Below are 27,661 nucleotides of genomic sequence, written 5' to 3' on the forward strand. Positions count from 1 at the left end.
AGGTCTCAAACCACTGCTGTGCAAATGATCCTCCCCATCAGTGAGCAGCATCTGGCTTCCTCTTAAAGACAGAAGATTGAACGAGTTTGAACTAATGGAAAATACCCTGTTCAGACTCAGCTCCTTGTCAGTGAGGTGCATATAACATCAATCACCAGCTGCTCCTGCTTTGAAAATACAGCAGCTCTTCATGTGGGTGGGAAAAATGAGCTCAAGCATTGCATGGCCTTTGTGAATCCTATTGCTGCCTTCTCTGTCTTCAAAAGACCCAGGGCCTGCTCTCTGCAGTGCACTTAATATGGCTAGAGTCTGATATGAATTAAGTCCAACTTTCAATGTTCGTTTGTCACTTCTCTATTTCCTCAGTGTGTTTGCAGTGGTTTGCACAGAAGAGTGCAAAGAGATGGTTTAAAACACATTTTACTGCAAGCGTTTATCAGATCACACTCTGATGTCCTGTGATTGTAGGCAGAGATACAATTTAGACCAAGTTTCTAGCTGAACATCTGTGTCACCTATAGGTAAGAGTAGGTCTGGGTGATGCCTCTGTGCAAGGATGATCCCTCCGCCATCTAGCTGGGGGGGGAAGAGTTGAGCCCTGCCTGCACATTTAGAACTGCATGCTCTGGACTCTCTTCCTGCATCAGCGCCGAGTTACTACAGTCATGGTGTCTTTGGGCTTACCTTTGCCCTGTTTTGCACTTCACATCATTGTGGACACCCCTTCAAAGTCTAAGCCAGGTCTTTACACATGCCTCTACCTGAGAGGTTGTTTGTGTATCTGCACTGCAGGGATCAGAGCTGTTGGTTTATCTCTAAGGGTCAAGGATCAAAGCTGAGTATTACGATCCTGCTAAGAGTGTTTATTCCCATATATAGTATTGGCACTGCAGCCATTCCTGGAGTCCCTCTTTGGAAGTAGTGGCCCTGTGATGGGGACAGACAGCCCCAGAGGCACTCCAGCCTAGCTCTGACAGCATGCATCAAGCCTGGCTGGGTCAGGAGCTGCCTGAGTGTCGAGGAGGGGGCATATTCCTGCCCCATGGAGCTAATAATTTCTTTTCATAGAATCATAGAATCATTTAGGTTGGAAAAGACCTTTATCATCTCAGGTGTCTGCATCAAGCAAGAAACAAGTTTGATAACTACAGTGTGTCAGGTATCAAACTTTGTGATTAGTGGTGTCACCAGTGCTTCAGAGTGTGGTTGACTGCAAAAGGATGAAAAGAAGTAGAAATAATACATCTGTTTCGGGCACCCAAGCCAGCACTTGAAGGAGAGTGCTCCAGACAAGTGGAGACTGGGAAGCTGCTCCCAGAGACAAGGTATCTCAACTGCCTTTGCCTAATACTCCCACTGATGTGACAGAAAAGTAGTGGGAGCACTGCGATGAATTCCTCAGCGTATCTTGGGTATACACCCTCATCACATGGCTTAGCACATTGCATTATAGCATTATTAATTGCTTTGACTTGGACAAAACAGAAAAAGGAACCTCTAATCCAAGAGACTTCATTTTTTTCTGGTTTCCAGTATATTACCTTTTCTTTGGTATCTATTACAGCTGGAACCAGCACGTCTACACCACCAGGAAAAAGGTCATTAATCAGCTACTTCCTTCTACTTTTCTGCAACCATGTGCATATTACAGTTTGAAATATATCCCTGACAAATTAAAAGTAGTGTTGGAAAGAGTCCATGGGAAACGTAAGTTCAGTAACCAGATCTGTAGTGCACAAAATCTGTCAAGATAATGTGATCTCTCCATGGCTTTGATGTGATGGAAGGGGGCTGCTGAGTTCCCCTGAGAAAGTTCCCCTTCTCTCTCTTTATTAATTAGATCTGAAGGCAGCCCCAACACAAAGCTTTTCTAAAACAAAACTCTGGGTGCATGAGCAACTGAATGGATCCTTGAAATGGCACAGCTACTGAATATCACCCAGTTCCCAGCCATCCCTGGAAATGTGGAGCCCTTGGGCTGAGAGATCTGATAACTGTGCCTTTCCTGTGGAGCTCCAGGCTCTCAGGGAAGTAAGGGTTAAAGGAAATGTGCCCTCTCTTCTGAACTGGGCCCTTGCAGGAAAGGCAGTGATCAGAGCACAGATAGCTGTGCCTTGATCAAAGTTGCCTGTTGCTCCTGGCAGGTCAAGCAGTGGGAAGCAGGGCTGCCTCCTTCCTGAAATGATGCGTCTGGTGCCAGCAGCAGGGAGAAGGCAGAGGGGTGGACAACTCCTCCTTCAGCATCTCCTCCAGGCGGGGCTGGGACTGGTCCTTGAGGGGATGCTGCAAGAGTAATTTTCCTCCCCTGGACAAGATGAGGGATGAGGAATAACCCTGCCCTCTGCCCTCGCACACGAGAGGGGAGCAGCCCCATCTCAGAGCAAGAGAGCAGGAACAGAGCAACAATTCCTGCTGGTGGCTGTTCTGTGTCCATGGCATAAGGCTCCTGGGTGGGAGGGAGTGGAGGGATGGGCTGGAGCCAGCTAGGGAGCTCTCGAAATGAGGCCCTGGTGAGGGATGATGAAAGCAGTGTCCTGAAAGATGCATCCCATCACACAGACTTCATCCAACAGCTACCTCAAGGAGTCTGTTGCTTGCTGAGGCCATGGGGAGAGAGCAAAACCATTGCAAGGGGGAGAAACTGGAGTGAGGCTTGTAAAGGGCTGAAAACTCAGCTAAAATATCCAGCACAATATAGCCTACAGCCCAGTCTGTGTCTGTGTTGCGGTTTAAGCCCAGCCAGCAATGAAGCACCATGCAGCCGCTCACTCACTTCCCCCCCACAGTGGGATGGGGGAGAGAATGGGGGAAAAAAAGGTAAAGCTCATGGGTTGAGACAAGAAGAGTTTAATAGAACAGGAAGGAAGAAAATAATAATGATAATAATAACAATAATAAAATGACAATAATAATAAAAGAGTTGGAACATACAAAACAAGTGATGCACAATGCAGTTGCTCATCACTCGCTGACTGATGCCCAGTTAGTTCCTGAGCAGTGATCCCCCTCCCCAGGCCAACTCCCCCCAGTTTATATACTAGGCATGTTGTCACATGGTATGGAATATGCCTTTGGCCAGTTGGGTCAGCTGCCCTGGCTGTGTCCCTTCCCAACTTCTTGTGCCCCTCCAGCCTTCTTGCTGGCTGGGCATCAGAAGCTGAAAAATCCTTGACTTAGTCTGAACATTACTTAGTAACAACTGAAAACATCAGTGTGTTATCAACATTCTTCTCATACTGAACCCAAAACATAACACTATACCAGCTACTAGAAAGAAAATTAACTCTATCCCAGCCAAAACCAGGACAGTCTGTGAGGAGAGAGCCTGGGACCAGAAAAAAGCCCCAGGGAAGAAGTAAATTAGAGAGAAGTTTACTCTGGGACTTAACTGTGCTTTCCCTGTCTCTCCTCTCATTTCAGGTTTCTGGGCTCCAGGCAGGGCTGTTCAGTGGCAGTCAGTCACATGGATGTCCCTTCTTTAAGCAGTGGGGCACTTCTGCTGTCCCCTGTCCCTCCAGGGAGACTTGTGCCACCTGTGGGGAACCTCCTCAGCTTGGCATACCTGCGTGGTACCCAGCAGCACGGGATGAGCATCCACCAGCAGCACCCCCCTGCTGCAGTCTGCTCACCACAAACGCTCTGCTCCTTGCAACAGGACCCCTGCAGCCCCATCTCCATATTCTGGCAGCTGGGGAGGTGCTGGTGCAGCAGCCACCTGTCTCATTGCACATCCCATCTGGCACAGGGACAACACGAAACACGGGGCAGCTGAGCTACAGGGAGCTGTGGCAGCCCAGAGCTCAGGCAGCAGTAATGCATATTCCCTGTTAGCAGGTGAATGATGCTGTGCCCAGTATCTCGCTGGTGGAAGGGGCCACCAGGGACTGCTGTGAGCAGCACCCCAGGGCAGGTGGAAACGCAGGGGGATGCAGACAGGGTGGCCTCGTGTCTTTGGCTCCCCTTCTCAGGGCTGCCAACCCAGGAACAGCAGGATGCCGAGAGTGGAGGAAGCCCAGCAGTTCATCTGGCAGAAACCTCTGCTGAGAAGCGCAGGAGAGGCCCAAATGAGCAAAGAACAGAGGAATAGCTTGTGAGTCAGTGTCCCTGCTGTCAGCTTGGCCAGAGCCCAGGGCGTGGGAGGAAGGGAGTGAGGCGGAAGGGTTGGGATGCAGAGCGCGTCTGGCTTTCACATTTGCTGACTTACTTGTGGTCTGCAGTTTTCTTTTTACCTGCAGGACTTGGTTCGGTGCTCAGGTAAATCTTGTGTCAGGCATAGAGCCGTTCAGGTGTGCAGGAAGGCTGAACAACGTAAGCATGTCCTGGCTGTTGCCTACCCCTTCTCCCAGCAGCAGGAGTTCCTCCAAGGGTGCTTGGGGCAGACAGACCCCTCTCTGCATCTGGCAAGTGGGCATCAGCTGTCCTGGGTAAGCTCAGGACAGCCCCCTGTGCCCAGATACCCTGTGCCAGGGCTCATGGCCTGCCTCTGTCACCTCTGACGCTGTGTGGGGATAGCTCCAACCTAACCAGGCTCCCTGCCAGCGTGGCATGGGCCAGGAAGAGCTGAGTTTAGACACTAATTGCATACCTGACCTGGAGGTGAGATGACACATGTCCCATAGCTCTCTGCTGAGGCACCCAAGGAGGCTCCAAGGGCATCAGAGCTGCTGGCCACCAGGCGGGACATGTGAGGGGAAATCAGCCTCGTGCTAGGTACATGGTTCCTCCATGCAGACCTCCTGTGATCCTCCTCATTGTAAGTCTTACCACCCTGGGGACCCCCTGACACAGGTCCCACTCAGCCCTGATGAACGAGGAGCCCCAAACCCATCTAAAATAAGACCAAATCTGGAGCTGCCTGCCAAGGCTTAGTGATGCCTTGTGGGCCATCATCTATGCAGAGGGAAAAGCCAGGGAGCAACCAAATGCTCAGAGAGGACAAAAAACGCAGAAGAGAAAAGAGTTAAAAATGTAGGAACAGGGACTGGGGGGATGCCCCAGAAAGCAGAGCGTCCCCACCATGCTCATCATTCCCAGAGCTGATGGATGCTGCCCCATGATGCTATGTCCAGGGGTATCCACAGATGAGGGAGTAAGAAAAAACCCCACAGTCTATGGGTCTTCCTATCCCCCTGCCCAGCCACTGTGGGATACTGGGTTTGATGGACCTCCAGTCTAACCCAGTCTAGCCTCATTTCAATTTTCATGAGCTAATTTCAATTTTAAAAGCTCCCCTGGAATTACATTGCTTTCAGAAAATTTTTGGCCCGTGTGCTACTGGCCTGCAAGTCCCTGGTGAAACCAGAGAGAAGCATATCTGCAAAACCTGAGGAATATTTATCAGGCTGATTTTGAGTTCAGGTCATCAGCAATTACCTTGACTTGTCTTCCCCTGCTCCTGCCAATTTACCAGGGCAATGTCTCAGAAACTCTCCTCATTTGGAGAGAACAGGATGTAATTAGCCAGATAATCTGCTGATTCTCCTGTCGAGCTCTGTGTGCCTGGTCTCGACATGGGCAGTGGCTGTGCAGGCTGGATCAGACCTGATTTCTGGTGCTGTTTATGCACTTAGTGCTACGTAGGCAGGAAGAAAGATGCTGTCCTGCCCTCAGGCAATGACAAATCCACTTCTTGGATCATTCTTCAAGCTGCAACCCCTGGGCTGAAACCATCTGGGAGCTTTTGTTCTGGGGTTAGCTTCTTTGCAGAGGCAACAGGATTCCCAAGGGTATGCGGATACCTATTTTTGAAAAGGATGGGGATGATTTATTTCCCTAGGGCAGCTCATTTCTATTTTCTCACTGTGTCCATCCTTGCTGCTTTATTCCAAATCTCTAGCTAAGGTCAAGCAACTCAGCCACAAGGTGCAGCACAGCAAGGGCTCAGTCACAAGTTACTGGGCGCAGATGGCACCACATAAGCGATGCCTGAACATTTTAGCTGGTAAGGGAAATTTCAGGGAATACCCAATGCTGCAGAGTCCTTCAGGAGACAGAGGAGAGTTGTTTTCTACTAAGTCAGTCCTGAACCTGCAATTCAGCCGATGAAAAGGTATGCTGCATGATGCATATTACACTCTTCTCCCACTCACAGTGCAGCAAAGACCCCTCAGCACTGCTGTGGGGGCTGTACAGGCTGCCTGTGACACTGGGACAGTACTGTAGGTCTATGATTGAGTTGTGCCTCCCTTAATTTCCCCCGTCACCAGGATGGAAAGGCCATACTGCGTACCTTGGGCTGATAAGTGCGTGCCACCTTCCACCCTGGGGAAAGACCCTGCCTCAGAGATGGGGGTGCAAGTGCCCTGTGTTTCTTTCTCGGATCACAGTTGAACTGTTTATCAGCTCCTTGAGTCTCTGGCTGATCAGTCAGTGGGTAGGTGCAGAGTTGCTAGCAGATGAGAGCAGCAAGGACCAGAGCAGGGTGTCACAGCAAGGCAGTTTATGGGGAGCAAGGGAGACCAAGAATCCAAGAGAGGCTGGTGAGGAGACAGAGCAGGGGCTGTAAACGCCTGTCCCATGTGGAGAGAGGGGCAGAAGCGTGACAACAGGTCAGGGCAGCGAGCACCAGGTTCTGCAGCACCCAGCACTGGTAAAGGCCCTCCTGCTGCCAGGCTTGGGTCTCTCTGCAGCCCCCCTGCTGCCAGCCTGCTAGGAGCTCCCTGGGGAAATATCCCAGCCTGTTTTCCTGGTTTTGAATGCGGGGGTTATCGCAGTTTTCTGTCACTAAAAAATGAGCAGGCAGCAGTGCTGTGTGAGCTGTGTCAGGCAAGAGGGACTGCAGCACTGTGACTGGCAGCAGAGAGAGGTGGCAGAGGAGGGATTCAGCCAAGGGCACGTTTTCTGTGCCGAGGACTGTATGCGGCCAATCCCCTTCTGAGGGCCAGGCCAATACTGAAGCACGTTAGGAGGGACCACCAGACCTGCATGAGGGTAGAGCCCAGGCTGGGGCAGGGGTGGCTGGGGAGATCGGGATGCATGAAGCTGACAGTGTCCGAGCAGAGGGCACAGCCAGACACCGTCACCTGCAGCTCCCAAGCAGGGGCTGCTTCGCCAAGCTGAGGGGAAGACAAACGCCATCCCCACCCCCAGAAACCACATTTTCTTTCCTCTCCTCCTCTCTGGAAGTGTCTCTGGGTGGGCTCCAAGAGGTCCCTCAGCGACTGCGGGTTTTGGTCGTCACTCCTTGATGGAAGGCGAGTGCCGAAGGGCTGGTTCACAGCAAGACTGGCCTTTGCCGAAACAGCGGATGGGCATCTGGAAATGCAGCACGAGCACGTGGCAGCTAGGAAGCGTATCAAGAAAATACAACTTTTTCCTACACTGGAAATCCCCGGGGTTGCACCAAAGTACTACACGCACCCCGAGGTCATCTGGGAAATGCCTGTGTGTGGGACATTCAGGCCTTCCCCTCGCCTCAGCTGGGTCCTGGCTGTCCCCTGTCACGGCGGGGAGCGCCGCTCTCCCCTCCGCCCTCTCCCTCCTCAGGGGCTGCCGGTGAAAAGGTCTCTCTCCCCAGCTCCCGAGGCGCAGGCATGTGGGCCGGCACCGCTGCCGCAGCCCCTGCGAGCGACCGGCTCCCACCGCTCTGCCTGACGAAGATCCACTTGGCAATGGCGGATCTTCTCCACGCAGGTGCCGGCGGCCGGGGCGAAAGGCTGGGGAGGCAAGGAGGGGCTCCTGAAGCCCTCCTGGAGCTGCCCTCTCCGCCTACCCGCACCCCGGGCCCTGCCTTCTGCTAGGCTGGCTGACGCTTAGGGAGCGGGGGCCCCGGCAGGGCCTGCCCGGCTCTCCGGGGCCGGGCTCCGCTCAACCGGCCAGCCGGGGCCGCAGGGGCGGGGACCGGGGACCGCTGCCAGGCCGCGAAGGCGCGCCGCTGCCCCGCGCTCGTCTGTCCCCGCCGAGCTCCCGTCGCTGCTTCCGGCGCGGACTCGGAAGCGGAAGGGGGGAGCTGAGGCAGCGTGAGGAGATGGCGGCCCGCGGCACGGCGAGGCGGGGGACCGGCGCGGGGGTGGCCCGCGGGCCCGACCCGCAGGAGGAGCCGCCGCCGCCGCTCCAGGCCGTGCTGGTTGCCGACAGCTTCAACCGCCGCTTCTTCCCTATCTCCAAAGACCGGCCGCGGGTGAGAAATTCCCCCACCTCCCACCCCCTCCCCGCCTGCTGCCGCCTCCCCCGGGTCGGTTCCTCTGGGGCCGCCTGTCCTGGCCCGGCCCGGCCCGGCCCCGTCCCTGGCGGGGCTGGAGCGGGCAGGCCTCTGACGAAAGGCGGAGTGCTCGCTGGCAGCGAGGGTCGGGCCCGGGGTCGCGGCGTGCCCCGCCGTGTGAGCCCCGGGCTGGGCCGGGGGAAGGCGAGGCCCCCCCAGCTGCTCTCGGCAGGTCCTGGGGTGCTGCTGGGCCCCTGCCTCCTCCCGCGGCTCGGGCAGCCCCCACCGTCGCGGCTTTTCCCGCTTTCCCCCACGCTGTGGAGGCCTCTGACCGGTTCTCATTTGTACGAGTTTATATCCCCCGCTGGAGAGGCAGCGAGGATCTCGTTGCTGCGTTGGTGCTGCTCGCTCTTCCATATGGCAAGGCAAACTGCGCCGTTTGCTTTTCATCTGTCGCTGATGCAGGAGCAGCAGCGGGTTTGGGCAGGCTTGTTTCGGATAGAGGAAAGGAGCAAAGTCTTCGTCCTTGCCAGCAGTAATGGGTAAAAGAATACGGCCAGAAAAATGGATGGGGAAAGCGCTGTAATTATCCTGATCAGAAGGCTGTATGTTAAAGGAAAGAGCACTTCTGGAGAATTTAGGTCTGAACAATTATCTTGCTTCGTTTGCTGATTAAATGTTTGTGGTGGTCATAATTATACACGCGAGCTCAAGCCTGAAACAAAACAGCACCAAAAATGAATTAAAGAGTAGTATGAGATCACTCAGTTGTGAATCAGTAACTCTGTTTAAAAGTGTGGTTTGAATCTGAAGTCAAGAGAACACTCACTTCACTTTAGGTTGGTGGGTTGGGGTGTTTTGTTTTTTTTCTTGTTTAATTCTGGACAGTCATATTCCTGTGGCTTCATCATTCATGTCTGACAGGTTTTTCTTGAAACAGTTAAAGCCTGAGTCAGGGATCAGCACTCTGAGATTTTTTTTTTTTTCCCAGTGTCTCTCATTTATCTGAGTCTTCTTAAAGAGTTTTCTGTGTGATAACTGCACTTTTTTTTTTATGCCTTCCTTTCTGAACTGAGGATCTGCCCCTATAGAAAATCAGAAGCTAGCTCTTACCGTTTAGATCAACTCTAAAAAATTTTTGATAAAAGGTGGTGGAGCAGTTACTCGTGTTATTTTTCTGCTACTAGTGATGATATTATATCCTCAAGTTGGAAGGGGCTGTTGCTGATGTTGAGGTACAGAGCATTTGTTCAGCTATCCATATGTTTTTCATTTTTGGGGTTTTTTTTAGGCTCTTTTACCTATGGCAAATGTGGCCATGATTGACTATACCTTGGAGTTCCTAACAGCAACTGGAGTGGAAGAAACCTTTGTTTTCTGCTGCTGGAAGTCAGCTGAGATAAAAGAGCATTTACAGTAAGAATCTCTTCCTCTTTTTAGTTTTATCACAGAAAGGATTCTTCTGTCCTCCAGCAAGCCTCAAAGGTCTTACTGATCCTTCTGATGAAAACTGTGTGCAAGAGATTCCCTTTCAATGGTGGTCTCCTAGCACATCTCAAAAAAGACCATTCCTCCTATGAAGGAGTGTGGTTGTGCAGTGTATTAAAAGGGTTGAGTGTTTTGGGACTGCAGTTATATTGGCATTTAACTCTTCTTGTCTAAAAGCAGGGGTTTCCTGTCGGTAGCCATGTAAATTAGAGTACCACCCTTTGCGTTATGCTCTGTCTTGGTATGCCATGCAGCATATGGAAACAACTCTCAACATCTTTGCCTCTGCATGCTGCAGGTTTGCAAGCTAGAGAGAAGCATGCAGTCTTTTCCCTGCCTGACGTACTGCTTTCTGAGAAAAAAAGTTTGGGTTGTGTGTAACTTTTCCTTCTCCTTTGTCAAAACTTGGCTCGCAGTGGGGTCGGGTTTCCTAAGTTTCCATAAGCTACAGTCTCAAAGTCTAACCCTCTTCAGTTCATCTGCTGTGTGCAAATGAGCATACCTAAGCCTGTCGATAGTGGGCTCGTAATAGCGTTCTCCCTGCATTCACTTACAGATGTGGCGTGCACTGGAGCACTGTGTCCTAGCGTGTTCTCTAAAGAAATATCCTCTTTATGCCTTCCTGATGTGTTTTTCTCCTTCCAGAAAATCTAAGTGGTGCCGCCACACCTCGCCCAACACGGTGCGCTTTGTGACTTCTGACCTGTACCGCTCCCTTGGTGATGTGCTACGAGACGTTGATGCCAAGTCCCTTGTTCGTTCCGACTTCATTCTCGTCACTGGAGATGTGGTGTCCAATTTCAATATATCGAAAGCCCTGGAAGAGCACAAGTACGTGTTGAAAGAGTGTACGCTTGCCTGGCGTGCTGCGACTGGGCTCTAACTCTCTGAAGAGTGATTTTAAAGCTCTGCCCTTCTTTTTCAGGTTGCGTCGTAAGATGGAAAAGAATGTTTCTGTGATGACAATGATATTCAAGGAGTCCTCACCTGGTCACCATGCCAGGTGCAAAGAGGATGACATTGTTATTGCTATGGACAGTGCCACAAACCGTGTCCTTCACTACCAGAGAACCCAGGGGCTGAAACGCTTCCGCTTTCCTATGGTGCGTCTGGAACCTGACAGGTGGAAAAGGGCTGCAGTAGTGAAGCAGCCCACCCCAAGGAGGAGGCCCTCCTTGAGTGAGGGCTGGGGAACTGTGCTTGCTGCTTCTTTTGGAGGAGCAGATGATAGGAAGTAACTCTTGGTAAAGTGGCATTTTTTTTCCTTTAACCTTTTTTTGAGGCTTGATGACATTATGCTGGGACACACGTTTGGGATTCATTTCAGAGTATGATGATGGGGCAGACATGTTTCTCACAATTCAGTTTTTGCATTTATTTGATTCCTTTTCTCCATGTGAAACAAAGGAGGGGTGGATGATTTGTGCTGTCACAGGGGTTCCCAAATTGGGATGCATATACTGCTATCATACACAAACCATTTTGAAGCGGCACTGAGGGGTGGAATAACAGCACATGCAAGGGGTAGTACTTCCTATTACCTCTGCCTGTACTCTTCGCCTAATAATGTAGTAAATGCTTTGTAAATGTCTATGGAGGCACTTTCTCCAGTGAGATAGATGGATCTTTTTCTTTTTCCAACTTGGAACTAAGACTCTGATTATATGGCGTTTTCATCCCCAAATCAGTAATCAGTAGATTATTTTTTACCTTCAGTTGAAAGCACAAATCACTGTAGGAAACCAAAAAGGAAAAACCAAAGCAAAAAACAACAACAACAAAAAAACAACCCACAGCTGTAAAAATCCACAGGGGGTATGGAAACTATGAATACTTCTTTTGATTTATTAATGTTCTTTGTACATTTGTAGCTCCAAGCAACTGAGGTAAAGAGCCTCTTGGAGGAAAAGTGATTGTTCGAAGTACAAGCTGTTTCTTGGAGAGCTGCACTGTGTAAAGATGAGGCCAGTCTCTTCTGACTGACATGCAGCTCTGTGTGTGACCAGGCTGTGCCTGCTAAGCTTGTGTTTCAGTGTAGATTGTAGATTCCTCTGATCTTCAGAACTTCAGGTAGTTTAATAATTCAATCAATAGTGCCCCTGGCTTATAGAAGGCTTTTGGGGTTCGGTACTGCATAAGGCACTCAGATCATCTGAATTTTTTCCTCTTTCAGAGTCTGTTCCAGAACTCTATTGAGAACGTTGAGGTGCGCCATGACTTGCTGGATTGTCATATCAGCATCTGCTCTCCGCAGGTGAGTTCTGCCTTCTGAGGCTCCAAAATTCAATCTGCATTGCTCCCTTTGTCCTGCTGGTGTGCAGGGGGTGCATTCGGCTTGAGTGTACTAGGTTTCGAAACCAGAACTCTCAGTTGTGCTCAGTGACTGAGCTGAGAGATTGAGCGATCATGTGGCACTGCTCTGCGCACTGTGTGGGTGCTCAGTCTGCATCTGCTGCTCAAGCCCAGGCAGAACTAGACGGTAGATGCATTGGTAGACTGGCTGATTTGGCATAGGATGAAACTGTTCTGGAAAATAAGCGATTTCACTTCCGAGTATAGTAACATCTGTGGAGCAGAGGTGATGGCTATGCTATGGAAAAGTGTCAGTACTTGCAAGCTGGTACTGTGTTAGGGTAACATTCAGGGTTATTCCAGCCTAGGCTTGTTAACGTCTCTTCCACATCTGAAAAAGCTAGTCTACAGGCTTCCTTTGGGAATGAAACTACAAAGTGAGGCTGTGCAGATTGCTTGGAAATGCTAAAGCACTGTTTTGCCCCTTCTGAAAACCAGAATCTATTCATAGTCTCTGATAGGAGGAGGAGATGGGAAGGTCAACACTCCTATCAGGAGGAATCAAAGCTTTATTCAAGGCAAGAGCATCACTTTCCTGTACTGTATAACTTGGCTCTCTGAGAACCACTGAACAGCCCTTAATTATCTGGCTTCCCTGGCAACATTTTCTGCTAATTATATTATTTCCTTATCTTTTATTCCTGGCAGGTGGCTGAGCTGTTCACAGACAATTTTGACTACCAGACACGAGATGACTTTGTGCGTGGTCTGTTGGTGAATGAGGAGGTAAGGAGAGGGTTGTTACAAGGGAGATCCTATTACCTTGCATTAGAGAATCTTCTGACATGCTCCTGCCTGTCTCCCAGGTCCTGGGGAATCAGATCCATATGCATGTAACAACAGAAGAGTACGGTGCCCATATATGCAACCTGCTAATGTATGAAGCTGTGTGCTCTGACATCATCCGGCGCTGGGTTTATCCTTTGACTCCAGAGATGAACTTCACCGATGACAAGAATCAGAGTTACACCCATTCTAAACACAACATTTATCGAGGGGTGGATGTTAGCCTTGGCCACGGCAGCGTGCTGGAAGAGAACGTACTCATTGGGCAGGGAACGGTAATCGGCAGCAACTGCTCCATAACAAACAGCGTTATTGGGCAGAACTGTAGGATAGGTGAGTACCAGAATGGGGAACATGAATGCCTTGCCAGGCAAGGGCACAGGTTGTTGGGATTTAAAGTGCATTTGGCTCTCAGAGAGGATGATAGGTGGGTACTAATTGACTTCTAGTGGGAAGAAAGGAGAAAAGCTTGGTTTTCCAGCAGAGGAAATAGATTAGTTTTCAGGGCACCATAATGATGCTGAAAGGTGGAAGGCAATTAATGCAAATAAGTCATTTCAGCAGTAGAGAATGCATGACGTTTACTGATCTAGAGTTATCACCCACCAACATCCTGCAAATAAGGGACATCTGTCCCTGTCTTTGTGAGCTGCCTGGTACTCCTTCATCCTAGTCTTGGCTGGAATTTTTTTGTGAGTTGGCTGTATTTGTGCAAAACCAAGATGTCAGTTGCTACTGTCAACTTGTTAAGTCTCTGTGGAGAACAAACTTGTCTTTTAGCTTTGGGTAAGAAATGGCCCTAGGCCTCTTAAGGCCAATTTTTACCTTTCATCTAACAGCCATCATGCATCAAGGGCATTGGGATTCAGTAAGGTGCTTTCTAGTGGACTCAGCAGTGTGGGAGAGCAGCAAACTGCCTTGCTCAACATATTTGTGCTTGGTGATGTGTAACAGGTGATAAAGTAATTTTGGACGGAGCTTTTCTCTGGGACAGAGTACACATAGCAGATAACGTGGAGATCTGCCATTCTGTTATCTGCGATGAAGCTGAAGTGAAGGAGAAAGTAAAGCTAAAGCCCCACTGTGTCCTCTCTTCTCAGGTGAGCTGTATTTATGTCTGTTCTGCTTTCTGCCTTTCTTGGCAGGTTACTAGACTTATGGTAGACCGTAGCAGAATACAGGGCTGCTCCAAGCCTTTTTGCAGACGTGGGCGATATGCTACTGCTCCCATCTTTTTCTTCCTTTTGTTTGGCTAGGGTAGTATGGTATGTGATCTAGCAGTGCTGATGTCTTCACTTATACTTGTTAGTATACAGCTTGTCTGGAGCAGCTGTTGTCCATGCTGGTAGAGGTACAAGGGGGCAATCAGGGTATTTCTTCATTAAGGTATGTTGCACATATTTGCAGGTAGTAGTAGGTCCTGGCATCACTCTTTCTGAGGGCACAGTGATCTCTCTGCACCCACCAGATGAGGAGGAAGAGGATGATGACCAGTTCAGTGATGATTCTGGCGTGAACAAGGAGGAAAGCAAAGTGAAACTGAAAGGTATGAGAGTCTCTGGCTCCATGCACTCAGGCTATGCAGAGGGCTTTGCCTTCCATGATCTTTTGGGGTCTTTCCCTCCCCCATTCTAGACTCTACAGTGCCAGGCTGGAGCTTAGTGCTGCATTCAGCTTGGAACATGTATTTTCAGTAGGGCAAGCAAGGATATTTGGCTCAAGTGAGATGTCCCTCAGTACCCCAGTATTAAAATCTTTGGAGAGTCAGCTTTTCTTAGATTAGGAGCCTTGTAAGACACAATAAGCTGAAGTTGGAAGAGATGTTCAGTTCAAGGCAGGTTGCAAGATCTACATCCTCATACCTGGACTGTGTCCAAGGACTTTGTCCTTGTGAAATACTGTTTCTGTCAGTTTGGGTTTGTCGAGGGATCCGAACACGGTCAGATGAATGTTGCTGCTGTAGGGAGCAGTAAGTCGGTCGTTTGACAAGGCAAGTGAGAAGATAAAAGCTGAAATCCCTATGCATCTGCAGGAATCCTGTCTCCCTCTCATTGAAGGATATTTAGGGGCAGTAATATGCAGGTTATACCGGTCTGTTTCAGGTTTGCCTGTAAGCTGATGCAGTACATCTACCTCCTAATAACTTTCTTTTTCAGGTTACAATAAAAAGGATGTAGGCTCAGAGGGCAGAGGCTATCTCTGGAAAGCAGATGACAAGAATGAAGAGGATGAAGAAGAGCAGAGACAAAGCCTATGGGGTGAGGAAGAGTTTAGTGTAGTCACCTGGGGATGGACAGACAGACCTGTGTCAGGGAAACTGGCTGAGTGGGACCCTGGTAATTGTGTTCAGAGTAAGACCCGGGCTTTGTGAAGCAGACTGGCTCCAGATAACATATGTATGTGGAGGCAAGGTGAGAGGTGAAAGCAAGTGGTGAACCAGATTCTCTCTCTTCCTGTGCTCGATGTTTATTATATCTTTGACTTATGCTAACACACACAACTGTCTGTGCCGTGAATGGCGCACTATGGGATACCAGGCCCTCCCTTAGAGGGAATATGCTTTGGCTATTCCGGGTACTGCTGGCTTTCTTCCTGCTAGTGACAGTGTCTGCTGACATTGCTCCATCATGAATCAGCAGTCTGTGCAAAATGCATTTGCTTCTGTCCCTGTCCTTTGTTGTCTGCCTGCAGACTCTTAAAAAGTCCCATTATCCTAGTGCCAGCTGTAGCATTCTCTCTGCAGCAAATCTAATCATCTGGACCTGTAAGCAGAAGCTTCCTTGCAAGGACAGATAGTTGCTGACTTGGTCGGGAAGTCCGTGGGACACCTGGTACCTCATGCATATGACAGCTGCAGCTTTTGAGTGTTGAATGCTGTGTCTTCTCTTCTTCATCAGGCCCAGCTATGCATTCAGAGGAAGAGAGCGAGTCGGACAGTGACCTCAGCATGGGCTCTGAGGAGCCAGACAGTCGGGCAGCGTCCCCTCAGCTAGATGATATCAAAGGTGAGAGATGGGCTGTTAAGAAGTATGGTGAGCCTGCAGGTCATGCAGTGAGTGTGAGATTTGTGCTGTATTCTCTAGGTGTATTGGAACATCTGTAGATGTCTAGGATATGTTTGTTTCCTGACCTCACTTCCTTAATTTCCCCTGTGTTGCTCTTGTGATAACCCAAGGCAGCCAAGGATAAGAAGCTAGACAAAGAACCTCCATCTTTCTCACCCCTGATCACTGGGCTGTCATGAAAGCGACCTCCCTGAGTTGTCTGTTTAAATGGCAGTGTCATTGCCTAAACTCAGAGATTGTGTGAAGGTTCAGCAGAGTTTCCCTGTGTAGACAGCTTACTGCTGTAATCATGCTGGAGAATTAAATGTCCTTGTAGGACCTGCCTCTTTTGGCAGATGTATTTTGGTGTTCTTTTGTTGTGTTAAGCTTACCTGGATTTGAAAGGTGTTCAAGCCAAATTGGGAAAAAAAGCATGCCTTTTTAATGTTAAAATATCTCCCCAAAGGAAATTAAACCAATAAATTTTAGGTTTGAGTTCACATCTTTAGTTAGGGGAAGATGAGGTTTGACTGAATAGGAAAGGCTAGATTGTGAAAGTGTAATAGAAACTCTACTCTTTTAAAAGGTTGCCAAAGTAAATAGCTTGGTACTGGTTTGCGTGGATAGATCAATGGTGTCTAGTAGGTCGACTCCTTTATTTGAATTATATTCCACTACTTATAAGTATAGTTGATGTGGGTTTGTGCCAGCTTATGGAGAACAAATAGACATCTGTGTCAGAATGCTTCCTTTAGGGATACAGTTTCTTCGGTAATGAACAGTTTGAAGAATCTATGCTTTTCCCTTTCATGTCTAACTACCTGTCCTTTCCTTCATTAGTTTTCCAGAATGAGGTTCTGGGTACGTTGCAGAGGGGTGAAGAAGAAAACATTTCCTGTGACAACCTGGTCCTGGAAATCAACTCCCTCAAGTGAGTTTTCCCTTAGGGATGCTGTCCCTTATGCTGAACAGTTGGGTTTGACAGTGGATCTAGAAAGAAGAGGAGAAAACATGTGAATACCCACGTTCAATTATTAAACATTAATTTTATCAGTATAGGGCATGAGAAATGCAGGTTAGAGATCATGACTGAATGATGACAGGAGTTGATGGAGAGCACCAGCTGCATCTATAGCATCCTCAGTGGTTAGGCTTTTCCTGCCCCAATTCTTGTAACAAGAGATTGTATTGCTATTAAGGAACTGTGGACTGAAGAGAGCAAGCCAGTTCTTGGCACAGACTGCCTGTAAGTTCATGCAGGGGCTGCTGCTCTGTGCATTGCAATATTCAACCAGCTGCCTGCAGCTGGGGCTGTGCTGTGGTGTGGCTTGTCCACTCTTAGTACAGCAGCAAGTCTAGAACGCATAATCAGAGTGCCTTTTACATAGTATTTCTCAAATACAAACCTGTTTCCCTTCTTTTGCGCAACAGTATTCCTACAGCACTCTAGTAAATGTGAGGGTGCTGTCCCTGCAGCAGCTTGTTCCACTGTGATAGCAGATTTTCAGGACTTGTGGCCTTATGCAGGGCCTGATGCAATGCAAGGTGGTTTTACTGCCTGAATATTTGGAAAACCAAACAAACAAATAAAAAACAAGTCTGGAAAATGAAAATAATTTTCTGCTGTATCTCTGTGAAGAGGCGTGGTCTGCAAAGATCAGATGGTGTGAAATGTTGGGGGTTTTTGCCTTTTTCCTTGCAGGTATGCGTATAACATTGGCCTGAAGGAGATGATGCAGGTGCTCAGTAAAGTGATCCTGGAGTTCCCACTGCAGCAGCTGGATGCAAACCTGGACTCCCAGAACTATTTCTCAGCATTACTTCCTGTGAGTCCTGCTCCATTTGATTCTTCTTTGGGCTTGTCTCCTAGTGTGTAGGAGTCTGTCTGGATGCCCTAGGTAGTTCCTGGCTGAGAAGTCTTTTTGGTTAAGCCTGAAGCCACTTGAACTCCTTGAGTTCATGAGCCTCTTTGTCTTCTATAGAAGTGAACTGAAACTATTGTACCTGCTTGACAGAACTCAGCTGAGACTGTAAGTGTGGGGAGCTCTACTTCAGAACCTATGTTTGTTTCTGTTACCTGTGTGTGATAGTGGAAGTGCATCGCTTGTAGAAGAGAAAAGACAGGGACTGTTAGAGATGTCTTTACAGGCTTGTATTCCAGGAACCCAGTTCCAATCCATCATAAGCCCTGTCCCTGGGGCAGCAGGGAGCACTCCTCTCCCAATGGGATCCTTTCCAAGGTCTTACTTGTCTGCATACTGTAATTGCTGCCAATTTTTTTCCAGCGAAATGCAAAGGCATGATATTGTTGTCTTTGAGCAAAGATACGCAGTTCTGTTGTATCTCTAAAGAGATGGGTTGTATAATTGGGTGAGAGCAATTTCTGTTTCCTGACTTAAGGGGGACAAAATAGGGTAGGATCTGCTTTAAAAAGCAGGCAGTCTTATCTTAATGGTTTTGTCGATCCAAGCTGAAGCTGTTGTAGTATTTTTGTCTCTTTGCTATAGCCCATTTATGTATTTGAGTTTGCAAACTCTGCAGGTTACGAAGGTGCTCTTTCAGAATGAATGGGTCTGACACATGTTTGGGAAGGACTAGTTTAATTTTTTTAGGAGGTGGAGCTAAAGAGGAACACTAGACATCCCATAATCCTTTCTCTGAGGAAGTATGTGCTTTCAATTGATGGGGAAGGGTGGAAAACTAATTCTTCTTTATGTAGGTGTAAGCATGGCACTTAATTCATCCCCTGGAGGTGTGGAGATGCCTTCTGTAGGAAACATCCATGTGAACTGATCTGTTCATCAGATGGCTTAGTGAGATTTTGCTGTTCACTCTGTTTAAATTCTGCTTGCTTTTGTTCATTTTTCCAGACTGTTTTCTTTAATAGCGTGTCCTGTCCTGGAAAGAGAGAATTGAAGGAGGAGGACTGAAGAAAATGTTAGAGCAGGTGTTAGATTCTAAGCGGAAAGCAGTACATCTAGACAACAGGTTGTGTGGAGTTGGTAGCTGTGTAGGATGGTCGTGGGTTTTTTTCCAGCTAGGATACAGCATGTCTTTCTGTCTCCCAGATTGGGCTCCTAATCTAGTATGAGTAGGACGGGAGAGCTTCACTGCAGCACCCGGTCAGAAGAGGTTCTAGTCTGGGATAAAGGATACTATACAAATGCATAATGTTTTGTGTAATTGCCTAGCTGATGCTCATGTTTAACAGCAGAAACAGCAAATCAACTTGCCTTTAGTGCAAAGCGATAATAATCTAAATGTAATGGTCAGGGTGACCATGCCCCGTGTCACGGACAAGTGGAATTTCTCTAGGCAGGGAATTGTGTGGCATGTGCATTTATGAAACACAAATTATCCTTAGATTTATCAAAGAGAGCCGGATGTCAAATCAGTTGACCATCATGGCAGCCACTTTCTCCAGTTGCTCCTTTGTAAAGAACAACCAGTAAGTTTCTTAGATAATCCTTCTCTGGGACAGTTTTGTGCCTCAGTGTCTTTACTGTGTGCAGAATTGTGCTGGCGTTCTGTACTGAAATCAGCAGGAAGGCAGTATCCTGGTGAGGTATACTGTTAATGTTCAGTTGCACATGTGATGTTAGTCACTGTTACAATAACCCAGTATGTTTGAGTTGACATGTGCCTCTAATGGAGGTAGTGAACGAGCCTTCAAAGACATTAAACAGACATCAATGGTCTTCCTGGACAGCAGCTTTGTGTATTTACCAACAGTGCTCTGAAGAGAAGAGACCATTTCTTCGGGCAGAACATGCATGTTTGTACAGCATCTGAAACAGTGGCTTTTCTGCAACTTGTGGTTCCATAGTTAGTAAAAAGTACACTCCATTAATTTACTAATACGTACACCCTGAGAATCCCAAGCATTAGCTTGGTATAGGTTAGTACCTAATGAAAGCATGTAGCTGAAGTGTGTAGCTATGCAGCTAAAGCTGCCTTAGTCAATAGCAGTATTAGGCTGAGATCTGCTTATGATGTTTTACATGTGGCAAAGTGTTATTTTGTATGAGATGGAGATACTTGCATTCTGAGAGTGGTGAATATCAGAAGCCTACTGAACTTTACAGAACTGGTTTATGTTTCTCACTCTCTCTGTAGCTCAACTCTGACTAAGAGATGTTGAAGGAAGATGGGTTGCTTGTGTAAGAGTGATGGTAGAGCGGTCCCAGACACCTCAGGAGGGGAAATTGTAGAAATGCCATAGTTATGATGTATGGTTTGACTTGGAAACCACAGTATGTGCTCTGAAGTGCTGGCCCCCGAGCATGAAGCTCTTAAGTGTTGCAGCAATTTTAGGAAACAAGCATCCGGTAAAGGATATGCCCATGGGTATTTTTCAGATGAAACATGGAGGCTTGAGAAATAGAGTTGTCCAGTTCGATGTATGTCAGGCATCTTGTTTGGCTCTTGTACAAGTTATAAAGCAGAGGTGGTACAGAAAACCAGACCTTTCCTAGAACTGCAGACATGATTTTAGCAAACGTGGCTGAAGCTGCTGATAAACTGAAGGCTGTGCTTCTGTTGTCACTGAAGCAGCATCAAAAAGGTTATGTAGGTGAGGATGTCTAAAGGGAGCTGGGGGAGGCAACATAGTTGTTCAGTTTGCTGAGCTGGCCGGTGCCTGCACTGCTGCCCAGCAGCTAGCATGTGTGGTGCACCTCTTCAGGTTTCTCTTAGGGAGCCTTACTCTTTTGTAATGTCACGCAAGTGAACACAACATGGGATCACTTATTCAGGGACAAAATGGATCTCTGCTTTCACTGAAACAATTCATGGTGATCAGCACAGATGCTGTTACAGTGTAACAGGTTGTAATTATAGCTTTGTCCCTTGTGCTTTGCATGTACTTCACGATGGTGTTCTGTGCTGGAGGTAGGGGTAAAATAGGACTGGTGTCGAGACTGTCCTTCTGGAAAAAGAAAAGTGGATCACAAACCTCTTTGAAGTTGATACAGCATCACTGACCAGATCTGATGAAAAATGAATTGACCTGTCAGAGGAATTTGATTGCTTTTTGCATACTGTAGATTCTTTTAAGGAGTTACCCAGGTAGAGTCAAAGCCTGGAAAGTTATGATATTGTCCATAGGGCTCTTTGTCAGGTATCTTCACATTTTTCAGTCTCTTACTCAATCTAAAATAATTGCAAGCTTCCAATTCCCCAGTTCAGATTTTCATGAAACTCTCAAAACAGCCTCTCCGGTCATACAGGCTCATAAGTGTATTTTTGCTAGGGGCTGTGTAAGGCTGAGCCCTACTTTCCCCATTAGCACCATTTACAGTACAGTGCATGTTCTTGACTTGAGATGTTATACTTTTTCTTCTTTCCCTTTCCCAGAAATAGGCATACTTGATTGAGTCCTGGGGTTGTGAGTGTTTATAGCTCTGCTTTCTTTATAAATAACTTGCTTTCAGAAACTCAATAGCTTCTGGTTAGAATTGTGCCCGCTTAGGATTTAAAGGCATTAACAGAAAGGTATTACAAAATATTTCTTAGCCTGGAAGGAACTTGCTAGTAGCTTTACTACATTTGAGGTGAAGATTTCCAAAGGATAATAAAAATGCAGGAGATGCTTATAGAGGAGGGAAGAGTCTTTAGGATTAAGCATTTTGCTAAAGGCTAAAATACTTTCTGGAAATATGCCATGCAACCCTCAGTTTTTTGTTGTGATACCATGATGATTAGGATCATTCTGTGCTGTTACTGTTGTTCCTTGAGCCAGTCAATGTACCACTATACAGATCAGTTTGTTTGTACTAATCCCCTTTGTTTCTGCTTGAGGCATGCAAATTCCAGCATGGTTGCATAGCAAATGTGTCTGAAGAGGTGATGGAATGTAGTATTATGGAGTAGTTGAGCACTGTTTCATAATACAGGCTACCTTTGGTGGTCCACGCTAGCGTGGGTTCTAGCTCCGCTATGTGTTCTGGAGTTCTCTGTCTGGCAGGGCTACTGCCTGTTAACAATTGTCCTGGATGGAATAATGCTGATTAACCCTGAGTATAGGTGACTCAGAGCTTCTTCATCGCACCCCAAGCCCCTGTGAATTACCTGTTTCCCTTCAAAACAGACCAGATGTGTTCTGTAAGGAGACACTGTTGAAGGCACAGCAAAACAGTGTATCTGTATGGGCATGCCAGGGATGTAGTTGCAGGAATGCCTGCTGTTGAGTTAATCCATTTAAAAAGATGTGGAACTCTGATTTAATTTCCTACAATGTTTTTGTAAGATGGTCTGGTCACGATGTGGCCAATGAGGAATTTTTGTATCTTATCCTAGTTCTGATACCTTTTAAAACTGTTATGGACAGGGGTCTAAGTATCTTTATTACCTTCTATCCCAGGTTCAGGTCATTCTGTGCTGCTTTGCAGAGCTTTCCCTGCTGCTTGCCTTCCAGATATGTACAACAAGTGAAAAAGCTGTGGGGGACTTGGACAGAAATACTGTTTGAAGAGGCAGCACCAAAATCATTAAACTAAAGACTTCATAAAAAATAAGCCTTGGAGGAGAGAACTGAGATCAGCTAATAGTGTAACAACTTCTTGCCCTTCATCCTTCCCACCCATTCCCTGCAGCAGACTCCAGGATCCAAACAAACTTGCAGGCACACGTGTGACTTGCACTTAGGGGCTGCTCCACTGCGTTCCTGTTTTAGGGGTGGCTATTTTGCACTGTCCACTTCTACTCAGCTGGTAATTATCCTGACACTATCTTTTTCTCTTTTTTCTTACTTGCTCTTCTGCTTTGAAGGAAAGTTCCACTGAAATGTCAGCTGCTCTGTGGGGGGAAGATTTGAGTAGCATGTGTGTACCTCTCCTTATCAGTCTGCTGTGAAGTGGTTTTCTTTGAGTACCATATTAAACACATTTATTGTGATAATCTAGTATTCCATCCAGAGAGGCAAAACCAAGAAAGCTAATGGATACCCTCAAAGCTGCTTAGTAAAACCAGGTCCTATCTGCGCATGTGAGACTTAATAGCATCTGTTTCATGGACAGAGTGGGGCAAATATATAAAGTGGTCAGCTGAATGGTTTCTTAAAATGCTTCCCTGGGTCAGTTTCTTAGTGCAGCACAGCTGAGAAACAGGGCTGAGTGCACACATCCATCTCATAGCTCAGGAACTCTTCTGTTTTTCCTCTGCAGCTGTTGAAGAACTGGACCCCGTTGTTTAAGAACTACATAAAACGGGCGTCAGATCACTTGAATGCCTTATTTGCCATTGAGGAATTCTTCCTAGAACATGACAGTCTCTGCACATCGATAGCTAAAGTGAGTATGCATGCCCAACTCTGAGGACCTGTTTTTGCTAGATGTGTGGTGAAATGCATCCTGTTTGCATCATAGGCGTGTTTGCTTTAGAGGAGAGAATTTGGGGGTCTCAGTGGAGAGGGTGTATAGAAAATCCATCTATAACAATCGCTTTAAAAAAAAAAAAAATTGTATGTCTGCCTGTGCCTCTGAGGGAGCACAGCTGAGGGTGAGTATTAATTACCAGCATGCAGCCTGAAGGGAGCTATTATTTTGCAGCTTCTAACCTAGATGCCCTTGTTGTGTGACCCTGGAAGAGGCCAGGCCAGAGGCTTGCTTTAGGAAGAGCTTTACTTCATTTGTCTCTCTATGGTCCCTGGGATCTAACTGTCAAATGGTTTATCCTACTTTAGAGTGCAAAACAAGCAAAGCTGGTAATAAGGGTGGGATTTCTTATTCAGGCTGAGCTAGTTATGAAACTGGGAATAGAGGGAAGCTGACATGTGTCTTATTACCTATCTCCCCATTTCTGAGAGTTTTCAGTGTATTCCTCCTTGCCCTCCTCCACAAATATTTTGTCCCTGTGTTCTTTCTGCCCTATTGCACTGAGAGTATTTGACTTGGGTTGCAAGTCTTTCCTTTAGCTGTGTCTCAGGAAGCCCCTGTCACTTTTGGAAGAGCTCTCTTAGAGCCTGCTTAACTCTTGGTTCCTCAAGGAAGAGTAATCCTAACTTTTGCTACCAGTGCTTCTGGCTAATGGCAAAGCACTTAAGACTGGAGCCAAAAGCCTTCAGTTTGAGCCAAAATGCCCTTGAATTACAGCAATTGTTTGGCATGTGTCCATTGTTCTAGGGGCCTGGGTTTCCCTGAAGGCTGGGAATTGAAGTGACATTTTATATTTGGAGTTGGCAGCCAGCTTTGTCAGTGCTCTGCTGCAAGGAGACTGACTGCAAAGTGCCTGCTCTGCCTGAGCACAAAGGCACCCCGAGAAAGCATGATTGCATCTTACCCTTGCTGTACTGGGCAGGAGTTTGAGCTGATGAATGACCAATTGCTTTGACACCTGCCATAAGGCACTTTTAAGAGAAAACTGGCAGGAGGAGGGAGCCTGGGGAAGAGCTGGATAGATTCATGCTTTTCTCTGCACATGTCACTGTTGTGCGTATGTGGGGCTGTGTAAGAGTTGCTTGTTAGATCTGCTTTGGGGATGGGTTTTGGGGTGCTTTAAAAAAAGAACTTGAGTAACATCTTGAACTGACACCCTCTGTGGCCCTTTGTTGCCCGCAGCTCTCTATCATACCCTGCATCCACAGAGCTGAAGCCAATGGGTCTTGAACTTTGACTTATTATGTGTCATAGCATCTAATTGTCAGGAACATAAGGCTTGGTCGGAGAAGCACAGTTATTTTTAACAATAAAAGCAAAATGAAGCAGACTGAGTGCCTTTTGTTGAAGATGGAGCTGGGAGACACAGATTATGTGCAAACTTTGTGCTTGGACATGAGCTAGCCCCAAAAGAGTTTATAGAAAGCCCTGTTGCTCTTTTCTAATTGATGCAGGTGTTGATGACATTTTACCAGCTGGAAATTCTGGAAGAAGATGTAATTCTCAAGTGGTTCTCTTTGCGGGACACGTCTGACAAGGGAAAGCAGCTTCGTAAAAACCAGCGGGTAAGTCCCAAAGGTGTTTAAACGCGGGGGGTAGGAGTAGGGGGGCCAGGGAGAGAGACATACACGCGCAACAGCTGCTAAAAGAAACTTTGAGTGGAGTTCGATGCCACTGTTGCCTTCTGTGGAGCAGCTGCCATTACATGGTAGGCCAGTAACGCACCAGTGCACTGAACACTAAGCAACACAAGTTCATTCTCTAGAACAGACGTTTCTGTGCATTCTGTCATAATCATCCTGTTTGGATGAGGAATGGAGGTAGTAAGAGAGGGAGATTGTTCCTAGTGGGCTCTCTGTAGCACGAGGCCAGCATTTTCTGAAGTAGCAGCACAACTTCTCTAAGCCAACACCCATTTGAAATGGGCTTTAGGCCAATGCCCTGCATGCTGGCCCCATGCAATTCCTTTGAAGCTTTCATTCCTGGCTCACCAGTCCCTTCACATATATTTCTAAGCGTTTGCTGTACTGAGTGGTTTCATTTGGCTTGTGTTGCAAGGAGCATATAAACGTCCCCCCTCCATCAGGCAGAACTTTGTGCTGCAGTTTGGCTGAGTCCTGTTCCAGTCCTCCTCCCTGGATCTGGAAGAGGAGCAGGGGAAAAAAGCCATCTCTGAAGAACTCCAACTTTGTTTAAAACCTTTGCAAAGTCAGCTCTTAGTATAGGTCAGCGGTGCTTTCAGCTGCTAATTCGAGCCCAGTTAAAAGGTAAAATGAGCTGCCTTCTTTATAGCAATTTCTCGGGGAGTAGGTTTTTCCCAGCAGAGTGTTCCTAACACGTCTTAGCTAAGGTGTCGTCTCTTCTCCCTCAGGCTCTGAAAAATTCTCAAACTTTTGTCCTTTTGCTGAGTGTTGTCGGGATTGTCTGACTGGAGGAGTCTCCCTAAGGAATCTAATCAGTCTGGGTTTGTCTGTGGCATCCCAGTTGTTATTCATCTAAACTTTTGTCTCTCTCCCTCAATCTGCCTCTGTGTTTCCTAGAAACACTCTTTCTCTTGTGCATGATAGTGGTGCTCACTGACACAGTGTAGTTGTTGAGCATGGTGTCACTTGTTATCCAGTTACATTTCTTTCTCTCTGCAGCTCCAGAAGTTTATCCAGTGGCTGGAGGAGGCAGAGGAAGAGTCGTCTGATGGCGACCAAGACTGATATGGTGGCTCGGCGTGAGAAGAGGCACTCTCACTGCCTTTCTGGGCCAAGTGGGCAGGGCAAGATCAATGCCAGTGCATGGTGTGTAGATGTGGGGCCTGACATCGAAATGACTGACAATCCCATCATTAATTAAGTTGTGTGTTCCCAACTTTGCCACTTCCCTCCCTCCCTCGCTTGCCCGGTGGCACCTTATGTCGGATGGTTGCAGCCCAGTGCAAAAACCATAAGGGAAAAGCAGGAGGTGGCGATACCTAGAATCCCTCTGGGGCCTGGATATGATATACTATAAGCTATCTTTTGGGAGGTCCTTGTTACTAACACAAAGGGAGCGAATAGATGCAAATGCATACAACGCCCTTATAAATCTAACCATCAGGGTCGTGGAAGAATGGTCATACAGCTAAGTTACCTGGAGTGATTGTTGCTTCTGAAGCTAAGGGAACTCCTGCTGAAGAGACACTGGCAAGGTTGGCAAGTAGGAGCATGTGGATTAGGATCTGGAGTGCAGGACTGGGATTCAGGAGTTCCTGTGCCTAGAGAAGATGCAGTTGTCTGAGAATGCCCAAGGCATTTTGCAGCCTAGAAGGCACTTCTGTGATCCTTCCAAAAGGGAAAATCTCTTGCCATCTGCCGTGCTAGGATCTAACACAAGGTTGCACAGTAGAGTTGGTAAAACCATGTGTTTCCCCCTTCTGTAGAACGGGGGATAATACGTGCTCAGTTCCCCCTGCGGGGGTTAGCTAATAGTGGATGTGCACTGGCCAGTGAAATGCTGTATGGATCACTGTACATCTTAGATGTGATCTGTCTTCTGTACGTCCCCAGCTTAGCAGACATGTTTTAGAGAAGTGTCTGTTTCTTTCTTTATTTTTTTTTTTTTTATAAAAAGGGAGCAGAGGTGCCTGCCTCCTCCTGCTGCACCAACTATACTTGTGTTTTGCTCTGGAGGCACTGACCGTACCAGCTGCTTTAAGAAGGATGCAAGTTCCGAAGTTCTGCTCCAGTGTGAGAAGGAGCAAATGGTATTTCCTTCAACAGCACGTGCTGTTTGTTTCCACATGATTTCAGTTATACAAGCTTGCTTACTTCGTGTCCTTTTATTTATTTGAAAACTTCCCTTCCCTCAGACAGCAGGGAAAGTGCTGCAAACCCACTGTAAAGTTCAGCAGCCACAGAGAACTCGGCATGCAGCAGGGAATGAGTATGCCTCTGGCACTTTGTTGCCAGCACAGACAATGTGTGGCAGCAATAAGGCCTTTAAGAACAGCTTTCTTGGAAGTGTCACTGTGCTGTGTTCTTCCCTGCTCTCAAAGAACAGCAAAAAAGGCACAGCGAGAATCAGCTTTTGTTCATAGGTGGGTTATTTGTTGGATACGCTGACCTTGCCTCTGCCCCTTCAGGAGGAGCATGGAATAAATCCTGTGCAGGGGGAAATGCACTGGAGCTGCCCACTCAGGATATTTACTCGGCCGTTCCATGGTGCCACAGTTGTCAGTGAGGGGACAGCGTTGGATGCTGGAGACCAGGGATACTGCCTCTTAAAAACTGATGTTTAGGCAGGGTGATCTTGTGCACTCACACTATCAGCTGCCAGGATTGTGCGTAAATGTGCTTTGTTTTCTGACATCACAAACTCAGTCTTGTAAATGTTGGGGAAATAGTTGGTATCTGAATTTTCTGTATCTGCCAATATTTAATTCAGGGAGCAAATAAAAACTATGCTGGTGTTACCAGCTTGTTTGCGTTGTTTGACTTTGAATTGTATGT

At 47.4% G+C, this 27,661-nt stretch overlaps 2 protein-coding genes across 2 annotated transcripts in view; both read left to right on the forward strand.

Annotated features, from left to right (window-relative positions):
* The window catches only part of AP2M1 (adaptor related protein complex 2 subunit mu 1), a 159,846-nt gene that overhangs the window by 63,447 nt on the left and 68,738 nt on the right, over nucleotides 1–27,661 (forward strand). The window lies entirely within an intron of this gene.
* Nucleotides 7,927–27,624, forward strand: EIF2B5 (eukaryotic translation initiation factor 2B subunit epsilon). Its single transcript, XM_052805082.1, has 16 exons — nucleotides 7,927–8,119; nucleotides 9,432–9,556; nucleotides 10,274–10,459; nucleotides 10,554–10,731; nucleotides 11,802–11,882; nucleotides 12,629–12,706; nucleotides 12,787–13,099; nucleotides 13,721–13,866; nucleotides 14,174–14,312; nucleotides 14,923–15,024; nucleotides 15,664–15,771; nucleotides 16,651–16,741; nucleotides 17,513–17,636; nucleotides 22,974–23,099; nucleotides 24,638–24,748; nucleotides 25,826–27,624. Exons 1-16 carry the CDS (start codon nucleotides 7,967–7,969, stop codon nucleotides 25,889–25,891), a joined length of 2,127 nt encoding a protein of 708 aa, XP_052661042.1. The 5' UTR covers nucleotides 7,927–7,966; the 3' UTR covers nucleotides 25,892–27,624.

Source organism: Harpia harpyja, chromosome 12 (genome assembly GCF_026419915.1).
Source record: "Harpia harpyja isolate bHarHar1 chromosome 12, bHarHar1 primary haplotype, whole genome shotgun sequence".
Lineage (NCBI taxonomy): Eukaryota > Metazoa > Chordata > Aves > Accipitriformes > Accipitridae > Harpia > Harpia harpyja.

Bases quoted from the DNA above. Each gene is read 5' to 3' on its own strand.
- EIF2B5 (XM_052805082.1), top strand. From the start codon at position 7,967: ATGGCGGCCCGCGGCACGGCGAGGCGGGGGACCGGCGCGGGGGTGGCC. The intron at 10,732-11,801 runs GTGCGTCTGGAA...TTCCTCTTTCAG, and splicing joins AACGCTTCCGCTTTCCTATG to AGTCTGTTCCAGAACTCTAT. The intron at 12,707-12,786 runs GTAAGGAGAGGG...CCTGTCTCCCAG, and splicing joins GTCTGTTGGTGAATGAGGAG to GTCCTGGGGAATCAGATCCA.